Here is a 22,500-nt window from a genome sequence, read left to right on the forward strand (position 1 = left end):
GGTGTCTAGATGTTCAGGTGTATCTAGATGTTCAGGTGTATCTAGATGTTCAGGTGTATCTAGATGTTCAGGTGTGTAGATGTTCAGGTGTATCTAGATGTTCAGGTGTGTAGATGTTCAGGTGTATCTAGATGTTCAGGTGTGTCTAGATGTTCAGGTGTATCTAGATGTTCAGGTGTGTCTAGATGTTCAGGTGTATCTAGATGTTCAGGTGTGTCTAGATGTTCAGGTGTGTCTAGATGTTCAGGTGTGTAGATGTTCAGGTGTCTAGATGTTCAGGTGTCTAGATGTTCAGGTGTATCTAGATGTTCAGGTGTATCTAGATGTTCAGGTGTGTCTAGATGTTCAGGTGTCTAGATGTTCAGGTGTGTCTAGATGTTCAGGTGTCTAGATGTTCAGGTGTGTCTAGATGTTCAGGTGTATCTAGATGTTCAGGTGTGTCTAGATGTTCAGGTGTCTAGATGTTCAGGTGTGTCTAGATGTTCAGGTGTATCTAGATGTTCAGGTGTGTCTAGATGTTCAGGTGTGTAGATGTTCAGGTGTCTAGATGTTCAGGTGTCTAGATGTTCAGGTGTATCTAGATGTTCAGGTGTGTCTAGATGTTCAGGTGTGTAGATGTTCAGGTGTGTCTAGATGTTCAGGTGTCTAGATGTTCAGGTGTGTCTAGATGTTCAGGTGTATCTAGATGTTCAGGTGTGTAGATGTTCAGGTGTGTCTAGATGTTCAGGTGTGTCTAGATGTTCAGGTGTGTAGATGTTCAGGTGTGTAGATGTCCAGGTGTGTAGATGTTCAGGTGTGTCTAGATGTTCAGGTGTGTAGATGTTCAGGTGTATCTAGATGTTCAGGTGTGTCTAGATGTTCAGGTGTATCTAGATGTTCAGGTGTGTCTAGATGTTCAGGTGTGTAGATGTTCAGGTGTATCTAGATGTTCAGGTGTGTCTAGATGTTCAGGTGTGTAGATGTTCAGGTGTGTCTAGATGTTCAGGTGTGTCTAGATGTTCAGGTGTGTCTAGATGTTCAGGTGTGTAGATGTTCAGGTGTGTAGATGTTCAGGTGTGTAGATGTTCAGGTGTGTCTAGATGTTCAGGTGTGTAGATGTTCAGGTGTGTAGATGTCCAGGTGTGTAGATGTTCAGGTGTGTCTAGATGTTCAGGTGTGTCTAGATGTTCAGGTGTGTCTAGATGTTCAGGTGTGTAGATGTTCAGGTGTGTCTAGATGTTCAGGTGTGTAGATGTCCAGGTGTGTAGATGTTCAGGTGTGTCTAGATGTTCAGGTGTATCTAGATGTTCAGGTGTATCTAGATGTTCAGGTGTGTCTAGATGTTCAGGTGTGTAGATGTTCAGGTGTGTAGATGTTCAGGTGTATCTAGATGTTCAGGTGTGTCTAGATGTTCAGGTGTATCTAGATGTTCAGGTGTGTCTAGATGTTCAGGTGTATCTAGATGTTCAGGTGTGTAGATGTTCAGGTGTGTCTAGATGTTCAGGTGTCTAGATGTTCAGGTGTGTCTAGATGTTCAGGTGTATCTAGATGTTCAGGTGTGTCTAGATGTTCAGGTGTATCTAGATGTTCAGGTGTGTCTAGATGTTCAGGTGTATCTAGATGTTCAGGTGTATCCAGATGTTCAGGTGTCTAGATGTTCAGGTGTATCCAGATGTTCAGGTGTATCCAGATGTTCAGGTGTCTAGATGTTCAGGTGTCTAGATGTTCAGGTGTGTCTAGATGTTCAGGTGTGTGTAGATGTTCAGGTGTGTCTGAGATGTTCAGGTGTGTAGATGTTCAGGTGTATCTAGATGTTCAGGTGTGTCTAGATGTTCAGGTGTGTAGATGTTCAGGTGTCTAGATGTTCAGGTGTGTAGATGTTCAGGTGTGTCTAGATGTTCAGGTGTATCTAGATGTTCAGGTGTGTCTAGATGTTCAGGTGTGTCTAGATGTTCAGGTGTGTAGATGTTCAGGTGTGTAGATGTTCAGGTGTGTCTAGATGTTCAGGTGTGTAGATGTTCAGGTGTGTAGATGTTCAGGTGTGTCTAGATGTTCAGGTGTATCCAGATGTTCAGGTGTATCTAGATGTTCAGGTGTGTAGATGTTCAGGTGTGTCCAGATGTTCAGGTGTATCTAGATGTTCAGGTGTATCTAGATGTTCAGGTGTATCTAGATGTTCAGGTGTGTAGATGTTCAGGTGTGTAGATGTTCAGGTGTCCAGATGTTCAGGTGTATCTAGATGTTCAGGTGTCCAGATGTTCAGGTGTATCTAGATGTTCAGGTGTGTAGATGTTCAGGTGTGTAGATGTTCAGGTGTGTCTAGATGTTCAGGTGTGTAGATGTTCAGGTGTGTAGATGTCCAGGTGTGTAGATGTTCAGGTGTATCTAGATGTTCAGGTGTGTCTAGATGTTCAGGTGTGTAGATGTTCAGGTGTGTAGATGTTCAGGTGTATCTAGATGTTCAGGTGTGTCTAGATGTTCAGGTGTATCTAGATGTTCAGGTGTGTCTAGATGTTCAGGTGTATCTAGATGTTCAGGTGTGTAGATGTTCAGGTGTGTCTAGATGTTCAGGTGTCTAGATGTTCAGGTGTGTCTAGATGTTCAGGTGTATCTAGATGTTCAGGTGTGTCTAGATGTTCAGGTGTATCTAGATGTTCAGGTGTGTCTAGATGTTCAGGTGTATCTAGATGTTCAGGTGTATCCAGATGTTCAGGTGTCTAGATGTTCAGGTGTATCCAGATGTTCAGGTGTATCCAGATGTTCAGGTGTCTAGATGTTCAGGTGTGTCTAGATGTTCAGGTGTGTGTAGATGTTCAGGTGTGTCTGAGATGTTCAGGTGTGTAGATGTTCAGGTGTATCTAGATGTTCAGGTGTGTCTAGATGTTCAGGTGTGTAGATGTTCAGGTGTCTAGATGTTCAGGTGTGTAGATGTTCAGGTGTGTCTAGATGTTCAGGTGTATCTAGATGTTCAGGTGTGTCTAGATGTTCAGGTGTGTCTAGATGTTCAGGTGTGTAGATGTTCAGGTGTGTAGATGTTCAGGTGTGTCTAGATGTTCAGGTGTGTAGATGTCCAGGTGTGTAGATGTTCAGGTGTGTCTAGATGTTCAGGTGTATCCAGATGTTCAGGTGTATCTAGATGTTCAGGTGTGTAGATGTTCAGGTGTGTAGATGTTCAGGTGTGTAGATGTTCAGGTGTGTCCAGATGTTCAGGTGTATCTAGATGTTCAGGTGTATCTAGATGTTCAGGTGTATCTAGATGTTCAGGTGTGTCTAGATGTTCAGGTGTATCCAGATGTTCAGGTGTGTCTAGATGTTCAGGTGTATCTAGATGTTCAGGTGTATCTAGATGTTCAGGTGTATCCAGATGTTCAGGTGTGTCTAGATGTTCAGGTGTATCTAGATGTTCAGGTGTGTCTAGATGTTCAGGTGTATCTAGATGTTCAGGTGTATCTAGATGTTCAGGTGTATCTAGATGTTCAGGTGTGTAGATGTTCAGGTGTGTCTAGATGTTCAGGTGTCTAGATGTTCAGGTGTGTCTAGATGTTCAGGTGTGTAGATGTTCAGGTGTGTCTAGATGTCCAGGTGTGTCCAGATGTCCAGGTGTGGGTGCAGTACCTGTCCTCCCTCAGCAGGGGGAAGTCTCTGTTCAGGTAACGGAGGAACCGCGGCGCCACATTGAGCACAGAACCGAGCGAAAGGATCCGAAGGACGAGGATTCAAACACTGAGCACACCTGGAGACACACCGGCCGAGAGGTGAGACGTCTTCATCAACCTCAACATGAACTCTTACTGTCTGACATCAGGAAGGAAGGAAGGAAGGGAGGAAGGGAGGGAGGAAGGAAGGAAGGAAGGGAGGAAGGACAGATAGGAGGAAGAAAGGGAGGAAGGACAGATAGAAGGAAGCACTGAGCACACCTGGAGACACACCGGCCGAGAGGTTAGAAAGGGAGGAAGGACAGATAGAAGGAAGAAAGGAAGGAAGGAAGGAAGAAAGGGAGGGAGGAAGGGAGGAAGGAAGGGAGGAAGGGAGGACAGATAGAAGGAAGAAAGGGAGGAAGGACAGATAAAAGGAAGAAAGGGAGGAAGGACAGATAGAAGGAAGAAAGGGAGGAAGGACAGATATAAGGAAGAAAGGAAGGAAGGAAGGAAGGAAGGAAGGAAGGAAGGATTGAAGGAAGGACAGATAGAAGGAAGAAAGGGAGGAAGGACAGATAGAAGGAAGAAAGGGAGGAAGGACAGATAGAAGGAAGAAAGGAAGGAAGGAAGGAAGGAAGGGAGGGAGGAAGGGAGGAAGGAAGGGAGGAAGGGAGGACAGATAGAAGGAAGAAAGGGAGGAAGGACAGATAAAAGGAAGAAAGGGAGGAAGGACAGATAGAAGGAAGAAAGGGAGGAAGGACAGATATAAGGAAGAAAGGAAGGAAGGAAGGAAGGAAGGAAGGATTGAAGGAAGGACAGATAGAAGGAAGAAAGGGAGGAAGGACAGATAGAAGGAAGAAAGGGAGGAAGGACAGATAGAAGGAAGAAAGGAAGGAAGGAAGGAAGGGAGGGAGGAAGGGAGGAAGGAAGGGAGGAAGGGAGGACAGATAGAAGGAAGAAAGGGAGGAAGGACAGATAAAAGGAAGAAAGGGAGGAAGGACAGATAGAAGGAAGAAAGGGAGGAAGGACAGATATAAGGAAGAAAGGAAGGAAGGAAGGAAGGAAGGATTGAAGGAAGGACAGATAGAAGGAAGAAAGGGAGGAAGGACAGATAGAAGGAAGAAAGGGAGGAAGGACAGATAGAAGGAAGAAAGGAAGGAAGGAAGGAAAGAAGGGAGGGAGGAAGGGAGGAAGGAAGGGAGGAAGGGAGGACAGATAGAAGGAAGAAAGGGAGGAAGGACAGATAAAAGGAAGAAAGGGAGGAAGGACAGATAGAAGGAAGAAAGGGAGGAAGGACAGATATAAGGAAGAAAGGAAGGAAGGAAGGAAGGAAGGAAGGAAGGAAGGAAGGAAGGAAGGAAGGATTGAAGGAAGGACAGATAGAAGGAAGAAAGGGAGGAAGGACAGATAGAAGGAAGAAAGGGAGGAAGGACAGATAGAAGGAAGAAAGGAAGGAAGGAAGGAAGGAAGGAAGGAAGGATTGAAGGAAGGACAGATAGAAGGAAGAAAGGGAGGAAGGACAGATAGAAGGAAGAAAGGAAGGAAGGACAGATAGAAGGAAGTAAGGAAGGAAAAGAAGGAAGGGAAGATGTCAGGAAGGAAGGAAGGAAGGAAGGAAGGACAGATAGAAGGAAGAAAGGAAGGATGGGAGGAAGGAAGGATGGAAGGAAGAAAGGAAGGATTGAAGGAAGGGAGGGAGGAAGGGAGGAAGGAAGGGAGGAAGGGAGGACAGATAGAAGGAAGAAAGGGAGGAAGGACAGATAAAAGGAAGAAAGGGAGGAAGGACAGATAGAAGGAAGAAAGGGAGGAAGGACAGATATAAGGAAGAAAGGAAGGAAGGAAGGAAGGAAGGAAGGAAGGAAGGAAGGAAGGATTGAAGGAAGGACAGATAGAAGGAAGAAAGGGAGGAAGGACAGATAGAAGGAAGAAAGGAAGGAAGGGAGGAAGGACAGATAGAAGGAAGAAAGGAAGGAAAAGAAGGAGGAGAAGGAAGAGTAGTCAGGAATGAAAGACGGAAGGAATGAAGGAAGGAAGGAAGGAAGGAAGGAAGGGAGGAAGGAAGGATGGAAGGAAGAAAGGGAGGATGGGAGGAAGGACAGATAGAAGGAAGAAAGGGAGGAAGGACAGATAGAAGGAAGAAAGGAAGGAAGGAAGGAAGGAAGGAAGGGAGGAAGGAAGGAAGGAAGAAAAAGAAGACAGAAAGGAAGGAAGAGAAGATGTCAGGAAGGAAGGAAGGAAGGAAGGGAAGATGTCAGGAAGGAAGGAAGGAAGGAAGGAAGGAAGGAAGGAATAAGGAAAGTGGGCCAGATCATACCCCTCGGCGGGCCTGATCTGGCCCACGGGCCTCATGTTTGACCCCCTGCTCTAGAACCTGTTAACTGCCGGTTCGTACCGCAGGAAGTCGGTCTGCTTCTGGATCCGGGTCGTCTGGGTGCTGCTCAGCTGCTTCAGTACGCCAGAACTCTGACAGACAGGAAACAGCAGAGTGAACAGGAAGCTGAGTCTGAGACCAGTTTACCCAGTTTACCCAGTTTACCCCAGACTGGGAACGCTCCGAGACCAGTTTACCCCAGACTGGGAACGCTCCGAGACCAGTTTACCCCAGACTGGGAACGCTCCGAGTCTGTGAGACCAGTTTACCCCAGACTGGGAACGCTCCGAGACCAGTTTACCCCAGACTGGGAACGCTCCGAGTCTGAGACCAGTTTACCCCAGACTGGGAACGCTCCGAGACCAGTTTACCCCAGACTGGGAACGCTCCGAGACCAGTTTACCCCAGACTGGGAACGCTCCTAGTCTGAGAGACCAGTTTACCCCAGACTGGGAACGCTCCGAGTCTGAGAGACCAGTTAACCCCAGACTGGGAACGCTCCGAGTCTGAGAGACCAGTTTACCCCAGACTGGGAACGCTCCGAGACCAGTTTACCCAGTTTACCCCAGACTGGGAACGCTCCGAGTCTGAGAGACCAGTTTACCCCAGACTGGGAACGCTCCGAGTCTGAGAGACCAGTTTACCACAGACTGGGAGCGCTCCGAGACCAGTTTACCCCAGACTGGGAACGCTCCGAGACCAGTTTACCCCAGACTGGGAACGCTCCGAGACCAGTTTACCCCAGACTGGGAACGCTCCGAGACCAGTTTACCCCAGACTGGGAGCGCTCCGAGACCAGTTTACCTCAGACTGGGAACGCTCCGAGGAACCAGTTTGGGCGGCAGGCGCTGGTCCAAGTCGAGTCTTCAGGAAACGAGGAGCTGAGAGAGGAGAGCTGGATCCCAACGTCCTCGGCTCTGAAAGCAGACGACAGATAATACAACAGTTATATTCCAGAGCTGATCTGGAGGAGAAGGACGGGTTCATCACAGTAATCAGGTGTTTGAAGGTTTTTCTTCATTTTGATGGATTTGTGCTAAGCTAGGAATCCAGACCAGACCTGGAACCAGACCTGGAACCATACCTGGAACCAGTCCTGGAACCGTACCTGGAACCAGTCCTGGAACCGTACCTGGAAGCCTCCGGGACGAAGCAGCAGCCGACGTTCCTTCAGACGGCTGAAATGAAAACAACCGACTGAGTTTAAAACTGAAAACTGAGTCTTTGTTTCACTTTAAGTCATCGGGATGTTAACGCTGTTCCTTCGGACGGTCACGAAGAACAATGTTAGCGTGTTCGTCCTCTGCAGGGGCTGATGGGAAATGTAGTCTTACCTGCTGGTCGCTCCGCAGGAAGTTCTCCTCATCCTCCTTCCTGCCGTTTGAATCCACGAGTTCAACAAAGAAAACCTTCGTCACCGTGGAGCTTTCTCTGCCGTCGCTATGGAAACGATGTGGTCAGAGGTCAGAGGTCAAAGGTCAGAAATTATCTTAAAAAACTACAATCATGGTGAACATTACCAATGAATCACGCTAAATCCGCTGTGGTTCATCACTGTAGGAGCAATTGTACCAGTAATGTGTCAACCGAGTAACCTCCAAACTGTGACCTCCATGATGTCTTGCTGCAAAGAGTCACTGAGCTGTGACCTCCATGATGTCTTGCTGCAATGAGTCACTGAGCTGTGACCTCCATGATGTCTTGCTGCAATGAGTCACTGAGCTGTAGTCTAGTGTTCAGGTTCATTAACAGCTGCTTTCAGCCACTAGGAGGAGCTCTAAGCTTCAGAGTGAATGTTTACTGCTGCTCTCGGCTACTTTGACTCTGTAGTAAGTTAGCCTGCTAGCTAGCTGACTGGTAGTAAGTTAGCCTGCTAGCTAGCTAACTGGTAGTAAGTTAGCCTGCTAGCTAGCTGACTGGTAGTAAGTTAGCCTGCTAGCTAGCTGACTGGTAGTAAGTTAGCCTGCTAGCTAGCTGACTGGTAGTAAGTTAACCTGCTAGCTAGCTGACTGGTAGTAAGTTAGCCTGCTAGCTAGCTGACTGGTAGTAAGTTAGCCTGCTAGCTAGCTGACTCGGTAGTAAGTTAGCCTGCTAGTTAGCTGACTGGAGGGAACGTGATGCAGATGAAGACACACTAAAGTCCAGCGTGGTTTAAAAGCTTCCAGAAAGTAAAGGATAATGTTGACGCTAATCACCAAACTAGTACGTCAACATCTGGAACATGCAGATCAGAGTACTTCCTCCTCTGAGTGTAGCCCCCCCTTGTGGTGTCACAGTGTTTTACAGGTGAGCCGTTACCTGGTGACGGCGAGCGCTCTGACAGCCACCCGACCAGCAGGCAGCAGGATCGGCTCGCTGTACTTCCTGCTGCCCGCTGAGCCTCGCTGCGTCGCCGCCGGCTTCGAGCCATCCAGACTGTAGAAGATCTGCACAGCTGGAGTGTCTGCAGGGACGGAAACACCTGTCACACACACACCTGGTGACATCACAGCTGCACAGCCAATCAGAGGGCGGGGTGATGGTGCTTACCTGACTGGATGGAGACAGGTGTGTCGGTGTCGATGTGGTTCTTTGATCCGTGCGTCTGGATGATGGGAATGATGAGCGGAGCCGCCACCGCTCCCGCTGTCATGACGACGACTGTCTGTCAATCAAGTATTACAGTAAAAGTACTGCAGTATTATAGTGATGTAGTATGCAGTATTACAGTAAAAGTACTGCAGTATTATAGTGATGTAGTATGCAGTATTACAGTAAAAGTACTGCAGTATTATGAGTGATGTAGTATGCAGTATTACAGTAAAAGTACTGCAGTATTATAGTGATGTAGTATGCAGTATTACAGTAAAAGTACTGCAGTATTATAGTGATGTAGTATGCAGTATTACAGTAAAAGTACTGCAGTATTATAGTGATGTAGTATGCAGTATTACAGTAAAAGTACTGCAGTATTATAGTGATGTAGTATGCAGTATTACAGTAAAAGTACTGCAGTATTATAGTGATGTAGTATGTAGTATTACAGTAAAAGTACTGCAGTATTATAGTGATGTAGTATGTAGTATTACAGTAAAAGTACTGCAGTATTATAGTGATGTAGTATGCAGTATTACAGTAAAAGTACTGCAGTATTATAGTGATGTAGTATGCAGTATTACAGTAAAAGTACTGCAGTATTATAGTGATGTAGTATGCAGTATTACAGTAAAAGTACTACAGTATTATAGTGATGTAGTATGCAGTATTACAGTAAAAGTACTGCAGTATTATGGGTGATGTAGTATGCAGTATTACAGTAAAAGTACTGCAGTATTATAGTGATGTAGTATGCAGTATTACAGTAAAAGTACTGCAGTATTATAGTGATGTAGTATGCAGTATTACAGTAAACGTACTGCAGTATTATAGTAATGTAGTATGCAGTATTACAGTAAAAGTACTGCAGTATTATAGTGATGTAGTATGCAGTATTACAGTAAAAGTACTGCAGTATTATAGTAATGTAGTATGCAGTATTACAGTAAAAGTACTGCAGTATTATAGTGATGTAGTATGCAGTATTACAGTAAAAGTACTGCAGTATTATAGTGATGTAGTATGCAGTATTACAGTAACAGTACTGCAGTATTATAGTGATGTAGTATGCAGTATTACAGTAAAAGTACTGCAGTATTATAGTGATGTAGTATGCAGTATTACAGTAAAAGTACTGCAGTATAATGAGTGATGTAGTTAAAGTACTACAGTAAAAGTACTGCAGTATTATAGTGATGTAGTATGCAGTATTACAGTAAAAGTACTGCAGTATTATAGTGATGTAGTATGCAGTATTACAGTAAAAGTACTGCAGTATTATAGTGATGTAGTATGCAGTATTACAGTAAAAGTACTGCAGTATTATGAGTGATGTAGTAAAAGTTATAAAATTATATTTCTTACTTGGCTCAATCAGCGTCTCCGTTGTCCAGCAGCCGTTTACACGCGTCACCATGGCAACGAGGACTGCCCTGTGGAGCGCTCGTTCTAACCGCGCTGAGTAACGGAGGAGGGCGGGGTGTATAGAAACCAGCGGAGAGAGTAATACCCGCCCCGCCGGGCTGCCCCGGTGTCAGCAGATAACTCCAGGAAAACGTAAATATGAATGTTTAAAAAGTATTATTTAGTATTTATTGTTGTACTTTATATTGTGTTGTGTGTGACATAGTTGTCGTTTTTAACCTTTTAACCCATTCTGACTTTAAATAAATACAAACATTTTACTTTTTCTTAAATATTAATCACGTATTATTATTATTTTATAAACAGGCAGTTTTCTGGTCGCTCCCGTCTGCAACTGCCTTTTGAGGACCCCGGACTGGCATGACAACATTAGCTCCGATGCTAACATGCTAACAGGCTAACCGATAGTAAACTACAGACATTGAACTACAGACAGTGAGCTACAGATAGTGAACTACAGACAGGGTTAGCTTATAATCATGTCTGAAGTTCGGGTGAAGAAGGAGAGCATCACTGATATCGCGCAGATAGAAAACAGGTGAGTTTATTATGAACGAGACTCCGTTTACATTCTGTCATATTTAAAGTTTAACTGGTTATAATCTGACACATAGTGGACTAAACCCGGAGATAAACTCATGATATGAACACTGGTGATGTTAGTAATAATTCGGCTTATATCCAGAACACTGAGGTTATTTATTTTAACCAGAAAACCAACATTTCCCCCTTTTACTGCCTAACTCTGTTACTGATGAACCTGATCACAGTCTCTGTTCATTCATGAGTTAAACTAACAAACTGTTTAATGTTATTTAAAAGCGTGAAGTTCCTGTGATGGAGGCTGGATGTTTATAGTAAATGATTTAGTGGGAAAATGTGTGTTTATTAAATGTTTTAGGAGCTCCAAAGCTTTGAGTACCTCCTTTAAAATGATACCAAACATAATATTATTTAATACTGACAGATATCCTGAACATGAGTCTAAACCAGGAGAAGCACCAGAGTATAAAATGCATTTATTCTAAAGAGGAGTTTAAGTTCAGCAGCTGATGACTGTGATACAGATGTGACTCAGGAAGGTTATCAAACCAAAATAACATCTGACCACATGGATCCTTTCTGGCTCCTAGAGGGTTAAACACTCTTATTCTATCACACAGTGAACTGATAGAGTATTTCAGTGTGTAATAATAACAGATCAGCTGATAAACGGCAGGAAGTTAATTAAACAGATTAGTTCCTGTGAGTATTTCAGATTAGTTTTTATATGATCAGGAACTTTTAATAGTTGTGTGAATGAATCCTGTGTTTCATCTTCAGTCACAATCTGAACTTTAGAACATTTACGTCCAGCTGTTCTCCTATAACCAGTAATGCTTGTGACCCTCTGTGGAGCTCTGACGGCCCAGAGTGGGGTTGGGAGCCTCATGTTGAGCACCTGGTGTGTGTGTGTGTGTGTGTGTGTGTGTGTGTGTGTGTGTGTTGCAGGATCAAAGAGCTGTGTCAGCAGTTTCCTCATGGCATCACAGACCAGGTGATCCAGAACGACATGCCTCACCTGGAGCCGCAGCAGAGAGCCATGGCCATCAACAAGCTGCTGTCATTGGTCAGTCTCATGATGATGTCACTATGTCTGATGATGATGTCACTGTGTCTGATGATGATGTCACTGTGTCTGATGATGATGTCACTGTGTCTGATGATGATGTCACTGTGTCTGATGATGATGTCACTGTGTCTCATGATGATATCACTGAGTTTAAGTTGCCGTGGTAACTTACTTGTTACTTTACTTGGTGTCTACATGTTGTTAACCTGTTGTCTACCTGTCCCAGGGTCTGCTGGACCTGCTGAGGAACAGCTCGGGGCTGCTGTACAGGATGAAGGACGCTCAGAGCACCAGGTAAACTCAGCTCAGTGTCTCCCCCTGCTGGCAGACTGAGGTACTGCAGGCAGACTGAGGTACTGCTCTGTACTGTCAGTGTCTCCCCCTGCTGGCAGACTGAGGTACTGCTGGCAGACTGAGGTACAGCTCTGTACTGTTAGTGTCTCCCCCTGCAGGCAGACTGAGGTACTGCTCTGTACTGTCAGTGTCTCCCCCTGCTGGCAGACTGAGGTACAGCTCTGTACTGTTAGTGTCTCCCCCTGCAGGCAGACTGAGGTACAGCTCTGTACTGTCAGTGTCTCCCCCTGCAGGCAGACTGAGGTACAGCTCTGTACTGTCAGTGTCTCCCCCTGCAGGCAGACTGAGGTACTGCTCTGTACTGTTAGTGTCTCCTCCTGCAGGCAGACTGAGGTACAGCTCTGTACTGTTAGTGTCTCCCCCTGCAGGCAGACTGAGGTACTGCTCTGTACTGCAGGAAGAACTGAAGACTTTTATCTTCTCTTCACCTGGATGATGATAAACAGTTTAGTCTCATTCAGGTTAAACCAGGATATGATGTTAACTGTTCACTGGTGTCCATGTTAGTTCATTCATCATTACAACACTAACACATGTGGTGATGCTCCAAAACAGTTTTTATTCGTTCTTTGTGAAGTTGAAGCTAACTGAATGTTTTTAACTGTGACAGTAAGATGAAAGGCTCAGATAACCAGGAGAAGCTGGTCTACCAGATCATCGAGGACGCAGGAAACAAAGGTAGGAGCTGCAGCAGCACACGCTAACCACACGCTAACCACACGCTAAACACACGTTAAACACACGTTAAACACACGCTAACCACACGTTAACCACACGTTAACCACACGTTAAACACACGCATGTTCTCAGCTGCTGACGTGTTCTCCTGCTGACATGTTCTCCTGCTGACGTGTTCTCCTGCTGACGTGTTCTCCTGCTGACGTGTTCTCCTGCTGACGTGTTCTCCTGCTGACATGTTCTCCTGCTGACATGTTCTCCTGCTGACATGTTCTCCTGCTGACGTGTTCTCCTGCTGACGTGTTCTCCTGCTGACGTGTTCTCCTGCTGACGTGTTCTCCTGCTGCAGGCATCTGGAGCAGAGATATCCGCTTTAAGAGCAATCTTCCTCTGACGGAGATCAATAAGATCCTGAAGAACCTGGAGAGTAAAAAACTCATCAAAGCTGTGAAGTCTGTGGCGGTGAGTTCAGGTGTCTCTCAGATTAACGGAAACATGAACTCTGACTCCTGCTGACGGTCCGTGTTTCCTCTGCAGGCGTCCAAGAAGAAAGTTTACATGCTGTACAACCTGCAGCCGGACCGCTCGGTGACCGGCGGAGCATGGTACAGCGACCAGGACTTCGAGTCCGAGTTCGTAGAAGTTCTGAACCAGCAGTGCTTCAAGTTCCTGCAGAGCAAGGTACCCAAAACTTTATTATCCCTAAAACCGCTGAACTGGGGATCTGCATAAAGGACCAGTAGAAGATAAATAAGGAGTTTTTATTCCTGTAGATACTCAGAATATTAATATGTAAACAACATGAGGTTCTGGACCACCATCCGGCGTCTCAGGAGGGGGAAGCAGTGCACCGTCAACACTGTGTATGGTGGGGACGGTGCGCTGCTGACCTCGACTCGGGACGTTGTGGATCGGTGGAAGGAATACTTCGAAGACCTCCTCAATCCCACCGACACGCCTTCTGGTAAGGAAGTAGGGCCTGGGGACTCGGTTGTGGGCTCTCTTATCTCTGGGGTGGAGGTCGCCGAGGTGGTTAAAAAGCTCCTCGGTGGCAGGGCCCCGGGGGTGGATGAGATCCAGCCCGAGTTCCTCAAGGCCCTGGATGTTGTGGGGCTGTCATGGTTGACACGACTCTGCAGCATCGCGTGGACATTGGGGGACTGGGGTGGTGGTCCCTCTTAAGAAGGGGGCACCGGAGGGTGTGTTCCAACTACAGGGGGATCACACTCCTCAGCCTCCCTGGTAAGGTCTATTCGGGGGTGTTGGAGAGGATGGTCCGTTGGATAGTCGAACCTCGGATTCAGGAGGAGCAGTGTGGTTTTCGTCCGGGCCGTGGAACTGTGGACCAGCTCTACACCCTCTGCAGGATCCTTGAGGGTGCATGGGAGTTTGCCCAACCAGTCCACATGTGTTTTGTGGACTTGGAGAAGGCATTTGACCGTGTCCCTCGGGGAATCCTGTGGGGGGTTCTCCGGGAGTACGGGGTATTGGACCCCCTGATACGGGCCGTCCGTTCCCTGTATGACCGGTGTCAGAGCTTGGTCCACATTGCCGGTAATAAGTCGGACTTGTTTCCAGTGAGGGTTGGACTCCGCCAGGGCTGCCCTTTGTCACAGATCCTGTTCATAATCTTTATGGACAGGATTTCTAGGCGCAGCCAGGGTGTGGAGGGGGTCCGGTTTGGTGACCTCAGGATTGGGTCACTGCTTTTTGCAGATGATGTGGTCCTGTTGGCTTCATCAGACCAGGACCTCCAACTCTCACTGGATCGGTTCGCAGCCGAGTGTGAAGCGGCCGGGATGAGAATCAGCACCTCCAAATCCGAGTCCATGGTCCTCAACCAGAAAAGGGTGGAGTGCACTCTCCGGGTCGGGGATGAGATCTTGCCCCAAGTGGAGGAGTTCAAGTACCTCGGGGTCTTGTTCACAGTGAGGGAAGGATGGAGCGTGAGACCGACAGGCGGATCGGTGCGGCGTCTGCAGTAATGCGGACTCTGCACAGATCCGTCGTGGTGAAGAGAGAGCTGAGCCGAAAGGCAAAGCTCTGGATTTACCAGTCGGTCTTGGAGGCTCGGGCATCTAGTCAGGATGCCTCCCGGACGCCTCCCTGGTGAGGTGTTTAGGGCACATCATAGTAACCCTGGTTCTGGTGTAACCCTGGTTCTGGTTCTGGTTCTGGTGTAACCCTGGTTCTGGTTTTGGTGTAACCCTGGTGCTGGTTCTGGTGTAACCCTGGTTCTGATTCTGGTTCTGGTGTAACCCTGGTTCTGGTTCTGGTTCTGTGTCCAGGCCGAGGCAGCGAGGGACAGTAAGCAGAGTCCGATGGTTCAGAGGAACAGTTCCTTCGCTACTTCACACGAAGTCTGGAAATACATCTGTGAGCTGGGAATCAGTAAGGTGAGTATTGATCCGTCACTAAGATCAGTCAGGTTGGTTGGTTGATTGGTTGGTTGATTGGTTGGTTGATTGGTTGATTGATTGGTTGGTTGGTTGATTGGTTGGTTGGTTGATTGATTGGTTGGTTGATTGATTGATTGGTTGGTTGGTTGAGTGGTTGGTTGGTTGATTGGTTGAGTGGTTGGTTGGTTGATTGGGTGGTTGGTTGGTTGGTTGGTTGGTTGGTTGGTTGGTTGATTGGTTGATTGGTTGGTTGGTTGATTGGTTGACAGGTGTGTGATTGATTGGTTGATTGATTGATTGGTTGACAGGTGGACCTGTCGATGGACGACATCGAGACGATCCTGAACACGCTGATCTACGACGGGAAGGTGGAGATGACGATCATCGCAGCGAAGGAGGGAACGGTGGGCAGCGTAGACGGACAGATGAAGCTGTACCGAGGCGTGAACGCCGTCATCCAGCCCACCGGCCTCGTTAAGACGCCCTGCGGCATCTGCCCGGTAACACGCCCCTCATGTTTCACCACAGCATCAGTAGTTCCTTCCTTCTGTCCTCCCTTCCTTCCCTTCCTTCCTTCCTTCCTTCCTTCCTTCCTTCCTTCCCTTCCCTCCCTTCCCTCCCTTCCCTCCCTTCCCTTCCTTCCCTTCCTTCCTTCCCTCCCTTCCCTTCCTTCCTTCCTCCCTTCCTTCCCTTCCTTCCTTCCCTCCCTTCCCTTCCTTCCTTCCTCCCTTCCTTCCCTTCCTTCCTTCGATCTGACTGATCAATACATGTGATTAAAGCTTCCTGTCGTCCTCCCGTCTGTTTTGACTGTTCCTTCTTTCCTCCCTTCCTGCCTTCCCTCCTTCCTTCCTTCCTTCCTTCCTTCCTCCCTCCCTGACTGTGTGCTCTCTGTGTCCCTGCAGGTGTTTGATGACTGCCATGAGGGAGGGGAGATCTCTCCGTCTAACTGCGTCTACATGAGCGAGTGGCTCGACTTCTGACGGCTGCTCCTCTCGTCTCTTTTCTCTGTGATGAAAAGTTTACGATCGGTTGGTCGTCGCCTTTATTTTGTATTTATCACCAAGTTTAATAAACGTGAAACATGCAGCCGCTCGTCTCCCGCTCCTTATTAACCCTACGTTACCCAGCAGCCTCCAGCCGGTTACCATGGAGACGGCTTACTGTAATCAGCTGCTCATCACTGAAGGTTAAAGACTGTAAAGTGAATTCAGACATTTTCTTCTAAACACATTAAATAGGTCATAAATGTATTTCTAAAAGGGTGTAAAAAGCATTTCAACCATTTAGATTTGAATTGTGGAGCTAGGATTAGCATAAACCCGCCCCTGCTGCTGTAGAGGTATAAATACATTCAGCACACACTACTACTACTACAGTCTACAGTTAGCCAGTTAGCTGAGTTAGCACTACTACTACTACAGCCTACAGTTAGCCAGTTAGCTGAGTTAGCACTACTACTACTACAGCCTACAGTTAGCTAGTTAGCTGAGTTAGCACTACTACTACTACTACAGTCTACAGTTAGCCAGTTAGCTGAGTTAGCACTACTACTACTACAGTCTACAGTTAGCCAGTTAGCTGAGTTAGCACTACTACTACTACAGCCTACAGTTAGCTGAGTTAGCTGAGTTAGCACTACTACTACTACAGTCTACAGTTAGCTGAGTTAGCTGAGTTAGCACTACTACTACTACAGTCTACAGTTAGCCAGTTAGCTGAGTTAGCACTACTACTACTACAGTCTACAGTTAGCCAGTTAGCTGAGTTAGCACTACTACTACTACTACAGTCTACAGTTAGCCAGTTAGCTGAGTTAGCACTACTACTACTACAGTCTACAGTTAGCCAGTTAGCTGAGTTAGCACTACTAATACTACAGTCTACAGTTAGCCAGTTAGCTTAGTTAGCACTACTACTACTACAGTCTACAGTTAGCCAGTTAGCTGAGTTAGCCGCCCAGCTAGCAGTTAGGCTAGCGGCAGAAAGCTCTCAGACCTAGCGTCCATGCTAACCCTAACCCTAACCCAGGGTGGAAACATTTGCAAACGCAGCCCTTGAGTGTTCGTTTGGATGGTGAAGACGCATACCTGCGTTTCGATGATGTCATTGCCACACCCCTCAAGCCCTCGTCTTCTTCTTCTCCTTGAGTTTGGTTTCTTCTACTGCCGATTTGTAAACAGGCGGGGAGTTCTGGTCCAACCAGGAAGTAACTTAGAGCTGCATTCTATCAAAAGGCCACCAGGGGGCGACCGTCTCTATACAAGTCAATGGAGAAGAAACTTAGAGCTGCATTCTATCAAAAGACCACCAGGGGGCGACCGTCTCTATACAAGTCAATGGAGAAGTAACTTAGAGCTGCATTCTATCAAAAGGCCACCAGGGGCGACCGTCTCTATTCAAGTCAATGGAGAAGTAACTTAGAGCTGCATTCTATCAAAAGGCCACCAGGGGCGACCGTCTCTATTCAAGTCAATGGAGAAGTAACTTAGAGCTGCATTCTATCAAAAGACCACCAGGGGGCGACCGTGGTCTCAATCGCTAGTTTAAAGCCTTCTTCAATGCAGTATGATGTTCATTTGGGACATTTTGGCCTCCCTGATTTTATATGTGACGATAAAGCAGGGTATGCATTAGGGGGCGTGGCTACGTCCTGATTGACAGGTTGATTGACCAATGTCCTCGAGATCCAGCCCTCGTAACCATAGCAACCTCCCCGCTCCGCCCATGGCTCCGCCTCATGCCCATATAAGTAGAATCCATGTTTTTATTTTTCCCAGCATGCACCTGAAATTTTCAAGATGGCGCTGCCTAGATTAGAAACTATTGGCTTCCGAGCAGCAGTCCACAAACCAATGGGTGACGTCACGATGTTACGTCTGTTTCTTTTATACAGTCTGTGATTATAAACAGCGCTCAGGCTTTATGCGCATGCTCCGCCTCTTCCTCTTCCTCTCCGTTTTTGGTGCATTTCTGAAACTGAAACAGCGCCGCCTATAGGCTGGAACATGAAGTAGCGTGTTGAGTCGCGTTGAGATGGATCTGTTTGGGGGGGGAGCCTCCTACCTGTCTGTAAACGGGGTTAGGGTTGGGGGTTGGGGGTTGGGGGCGGGGGGGGCTCCTACCTAGCGTGTTGAGTCGTGTTGAGATGGATCCGTTGCCAGGGAAAACGGAGAGGGAAAAGATGGTTCTGGTACGTGTGGACTTGGCCTGAGTTTTTCTGGCTGTTAAATGACCAGGAAGTGAAGGGTTAAAGATAAAGAGCCAGTTCAGCAGACAGCAGCTCCGAAGCTTTTAAAAAGGAAACGAGCTTCAGGTTCCTGCTGACGGAGGAATCATAACCACAGAATAAACTACATGGAGCAATCAGCTGCTGATTAACCAGGAAGACCATGTTGGGTTTTTATCAGGTTTAAAATGTTCAGTAGTTTCAGGTTTTTGCTTCTTTCACAGATTAAACTCGACTGAAATGATTAAAGATGTTTTACAGAGTGAGATTTTACAGTTTGGTGAATCCGCTGATTTAAATTATTTATACATTAAATACAAAAGCTTTACAATGAAGATCAATAAAAGCTTAAAATGTTTATTATATAAGAGTCAGTGAATCAGGAGGATAGAGGAAGGGAGGGAGGGAAGGAGGGAGAAAGGAAAGAGGGAGGAAAGAAGGAAGGAGGAAGGAAGGAATGGAAAGGGTAAGGGTCCTTCCTTCCTTCCTTCCTTCCTTCCTTCCTTCCATATTTCTGTCCTGACTTCTTTTCCTCCTTCCTTCCTTCCTTCCTTCCTTCCTTCCTTGGGCTGTAATTTTGATGCTGGGTCCACAAAAAAAGAATGTGTGAAGTTATTCATACGTTTATTTTAATATTTTAACCCTTTAAATTTAAACTGAACTGGGGTTAGAGTCTACTGGTGTAACTGGGAGCAGAGGGTTACACCACAGCACAGGTTAAAGTGAACTGTCCCTTTAAACACAGACTGAGGTAAAGCAGCTGTGGGTCGATATGACAGCAGCACTCAGGTCTGTGCTCATCCAATCAGAGCGCTCGTTAAGGCTCGTTAAGGCTCCATCAGGCAGTAATGGACTCGGTGCTGACAGGAAGTCTGCTGACAGGAAGTCTGATGACAGGAAGTCTGCTCTCAGCTGTCAGGAACACTTCATGCTCCTCTCCGTCTCTCCTCACACTACATTACCCAGCAGCCTCCAGCCGGTTACCATGGAGACGGCTTACTGTAATCGGCTGGGATCGTATCAATGCAGAAACATTAAGCTCATTAATTATTAATCAGCTCTGGCTCAGCCACGCCCACTGTGTGACATCACTTCCTGTTTACAATCAATACGTTTAATGGAGAAAATCACAATAATGAAATAAACTCAAGAAATCTAGTTTGGGGCCCTTTTATTTTGAAACCTTTTAGTTTGGGGTCCTTTTAGTTTGGGGTCCTTTTATTTTGAAACCTTTTAGTTTGGGGGCCGTTTATTTTGGGGTCATTTTATTTTGAAACCTTTTAGTTTGGGGCCCTTTTATTTTGGGGTCCTTTAGTTTGGGGCCCTTTTAGTTTGGGCTCCTTTAGTTTGGGGCTCTTTTAGTTTGGGGTCCTTTTAGTTTGGGGCCCTTTAGTTTGGGGCCCTTTTAGTTTGGGGTCCTTTAGTTTGGGGCTCTTTTAGTTTGGGGCTCTTTTAGTTTGGGGTCCTTTTATTTTGAAACCTTTTAGTTTGGGGTCCTTTTAGTTTGGGGGCCTTTTATTTTGGGGTCCTTTTATTTTGAAACCTTTTAGTTTGGGGTCCTTTTAGTTTGGGGGCCTTTTATTTTGGGGTCCTTTTATTTTGAAACCTTTTAGTTTGGGGCCCTTTAGTTTGGGGCCCTTTTAGTTTGGGGTCCTTTTAGTTTGGGGGCCCTTTAGTTTGGGGCCCTTTAGTTTGGGGTCCTTTTAGTTTGGGGTCCTTTTAGTTTGGGGTCCTTTTAGTTTGGGGTCCTTTTATTTTGAAACCTTTTATTTTGGGGCCCTTTAGTTTGGGGTCCTTTTATTTTGAAACCTTTTAGTTTGGTGCCCTTTTAGTTTTGGTCCCTTTAATTTGGGGCCCTTTTATTTTGAAACCCTTCAGTTTGGGCCTTTTTTAGTTTGGGGTCCTTTTAGTTTGAAACCTTTTAGTTTGGGGCCCTTTAGTTTGGGGCCCTTTTATTTTGAAGCCCTTTAGTTTGGGGCCCTTTTATTTTGAAACCCTTTAGTTTGGGGCTCTTTTAGTTTGGGGTCCTTTTAGTTTGGGGCCCTTTTAGTTTGAAACCTTTTAGTTTGGGGCCCTTTAGTTTGGGGCCCTTTTATTTTGAAGCCCTTTAGTTTGGGGGCCTTTTATTTTGAAACCCTTTAGTTTGGGGCTCTTTTAGTTTGGGGTCCTTTTAGTTTGGGGCCCTTTAGTTTGGGGCCCTTTTATTTTGAAGCCCTTTAGTTTGGGGCCCTTTTATTTTGAAACCCTTTAGTTTGGGGCCCTTTTAGTTTGGTGTCCTTTTAGTTTGGTGTCCTTTTAGTTTTGGTCCCTTTAATTTGGGGCCCTTTTATTTTGAAACCCTTTAGTTTGGGGCCTTTTTAGTTTGGGGTCCTTTTATTTTGAAACCCTTAAATTAGGGGTCCTTTTATTTTGAAACCCTTAAGTTAGGGGTCCTTTTATTTTGAAACCTTTTAGTTTGGGGCCCCCAGCTGCACCCTTCCAGTCACTCTTTGTGTAAATAATCCCGCGACTTGTTCCAATAAAGCTCTTAAAAAAAGGGAGAAAGGGGAGGAAGAGGAGTAGGAGGGAGGAGGAAGAGTAGGAGAGAGGGAGGAGGAAGAGTAGGAGGGAGGGAGGGAGGAGGAAGAGGAGGAGGACGGGGAGGGGGGGCAGTGCGGATTCTTTCCCGTCATTCCCTGCAGCAGCAGCAGCAGCAGCTCCCTCCTCCTCCTCCGTCTCTCTCCGTGTCGGATGCCCGTCTGCAGACTCTTCTCTCGGCTGGACTTTGGAGCCTCGCCTGGATCCTGAGAGCAGGTGAGTCCGCCTGGTTCTGGTTCTGGTTCTAGTTGCTTCTGGTTCTAGCTGCGTCTGGTTCTACTCGGTTCTATCGCGGCTCTATTGTGTCTCCGGAGCTCTGCGGAGGGACACACCGAGCCTGTGATCCTCATGTCGGATCAATCTGAGCTCCGGCAGCAGGCGGGGAGGCTCCCGGAGGCCCGCTGCTTTCCCCCGGCAGCATCGGCTCTCTGTAGCCGGGTCACGGTGCTCTGTGGCCGGCCTGCCCGCTGCACGTCCCCCGGTCCGCCAGCAGCCGTCCGGCGGAGGATGGAGCCGAATAACGGTGCGCCAACACAGGCGTGGCCGCGGGAGGAGGAGGGTGTGTGTGTGTGTGTGTGTGTGTGTGTGTGTGTGTGTGTGTTTTTTTGTGTATATGTGTGTGTGTGTGTGTGTGTATATGTGTGTGTTTTTGTGTATATGTGTGTGTGTGTGTGTGTGCAGGACAATAAACACCGAGGCAATCGCTCTTGTTGAGGCCGAGCTGCGGGTGTTTCAGCGGGCAGAGGGAGCGGCTGTGTCCGGCCTCCTGCAGCTGTTCTCCGGCTGTTTGCGGGTCCGCGGGCCGGTGCGTCAGACGGAGGGTGGAGGCCTCTGCCCCCCCCCCCCCCCCCCTGCTGGGTGGAGGCTCCACTCATAAACAGCAGGGAGAGTTCTGTGGTTCTTGCTGGTAGAACCCAGCAGAACCGTTGTGTGAGGGGGGGCAGACATAAACAACACCCCCTCCTCCTCCAGCCCCCCCTCCCCCTCCCCCCACCGCCCCTAACATAAATAAATCCAGCCAGCAGCTGATAACGTTTCAGATGTTATCTTGTAAACACTTCCTGTTTGGTTCTGCTGTGGAACATTCTGCTGAAGCTGGAGAACGCTGAACATTCAATTAATGTTCCTTTCACAACCTTCAAAGAACGTTCCCTGAAAAGTCTCTGGTTCACCTCTTTAGAACGTCTGGAGAACGTTCCTCGAAGGTTCCTAGAAGGTTCCTAGAAGGTTCCTCTCTTGTTATCATCAGATAAATTATGAAAAGGACGTCTAGGGAACTTTCAGGGAACTGTTTTTGGTTGCAGGACGTTCTGATGTTCTGGAAATGATTTCCTAAAATCAGGAGAACCCCAACGTTCCCATAATGTTCCCATGACGTTCCTGAAACTTTATGCCGAACGTTCTCTGGTGGTTCCAGGAGAACATTCACATGTTTCTTTTTCTCTGGCTGACGTTCCCTGAAAGTCTCTGTGGTTCAGCTCTTTAGAACGTCTGGAGAACGTTCCTCAAAGGTTCCTTAAAGGTTCCTCCCTTGTTATCATCAGATGAATTATGAAAAGAACGTCTAGGGAACTTTCAGGGAACTGTTTTTGGTTCTGAGAATTATTTTCTAAAATCAGGAGAACCCCAACATTCCCATAATGTTCCCATGACGTTCCTGTAATGTT

The 22,500-nt window shown here is 46.8% G+C and overlaps 2 protein-coding genes across 2 annotated transcripts in view; both read left to right on the top strand.

The window, feature by feature from the left end:
* The window catches only part of LOC128377823 (NACHT, LRR and PYD domains-containing protein 12-like), a 419,396-nt gene that overhangs the window by 205,629 nt on the left and 191,267 nt on the right, over positions 1-22,500 (top strand). The gene's annotated exons all lie outside the window — the stretch shown is intronic.
* polr3f (polymerase (RNA) III (DNA directed) polypeptide F) lies at positions 10,344-16,088 on the top strand. Its single transcript, XM_053337757.1, has 9 exons — positions 10,344-10,525; positions 11,479-11,596; positions 11,826-11,893; positions 12,564-12,631; positions 12,981-13,093; positions 13,169-13,312; positions 14,920-15,027; positions 15,339-15,530; positions 15,933-16,088. Exons 1-9 carry the CDS (start codon positions 10,467-10,469, stop codon positions 16,008-16,010), a joined length of 948 nt encoding a protein of 315 aa, XP_053193732.1. The 5' UTR covers positions 10,344-10,466; the 3' UTR covers positions 16,011-16,088.

This window comes from Scomber japonicus, chromosome 2 (genome assembly GCF_027409825.1).
Source record: "Scomber japonicus isolate fScoJap1 chromosome 2, fScoJap1.pri, whole genome shotgun sequence".
Taxonomy (NCBI): domain Eukaryota; kingdom Metazoa; phylum Chordata; class Actinopteri; order Scombriformes; family Scombridae; genus Scomber; species Scomber japonicus.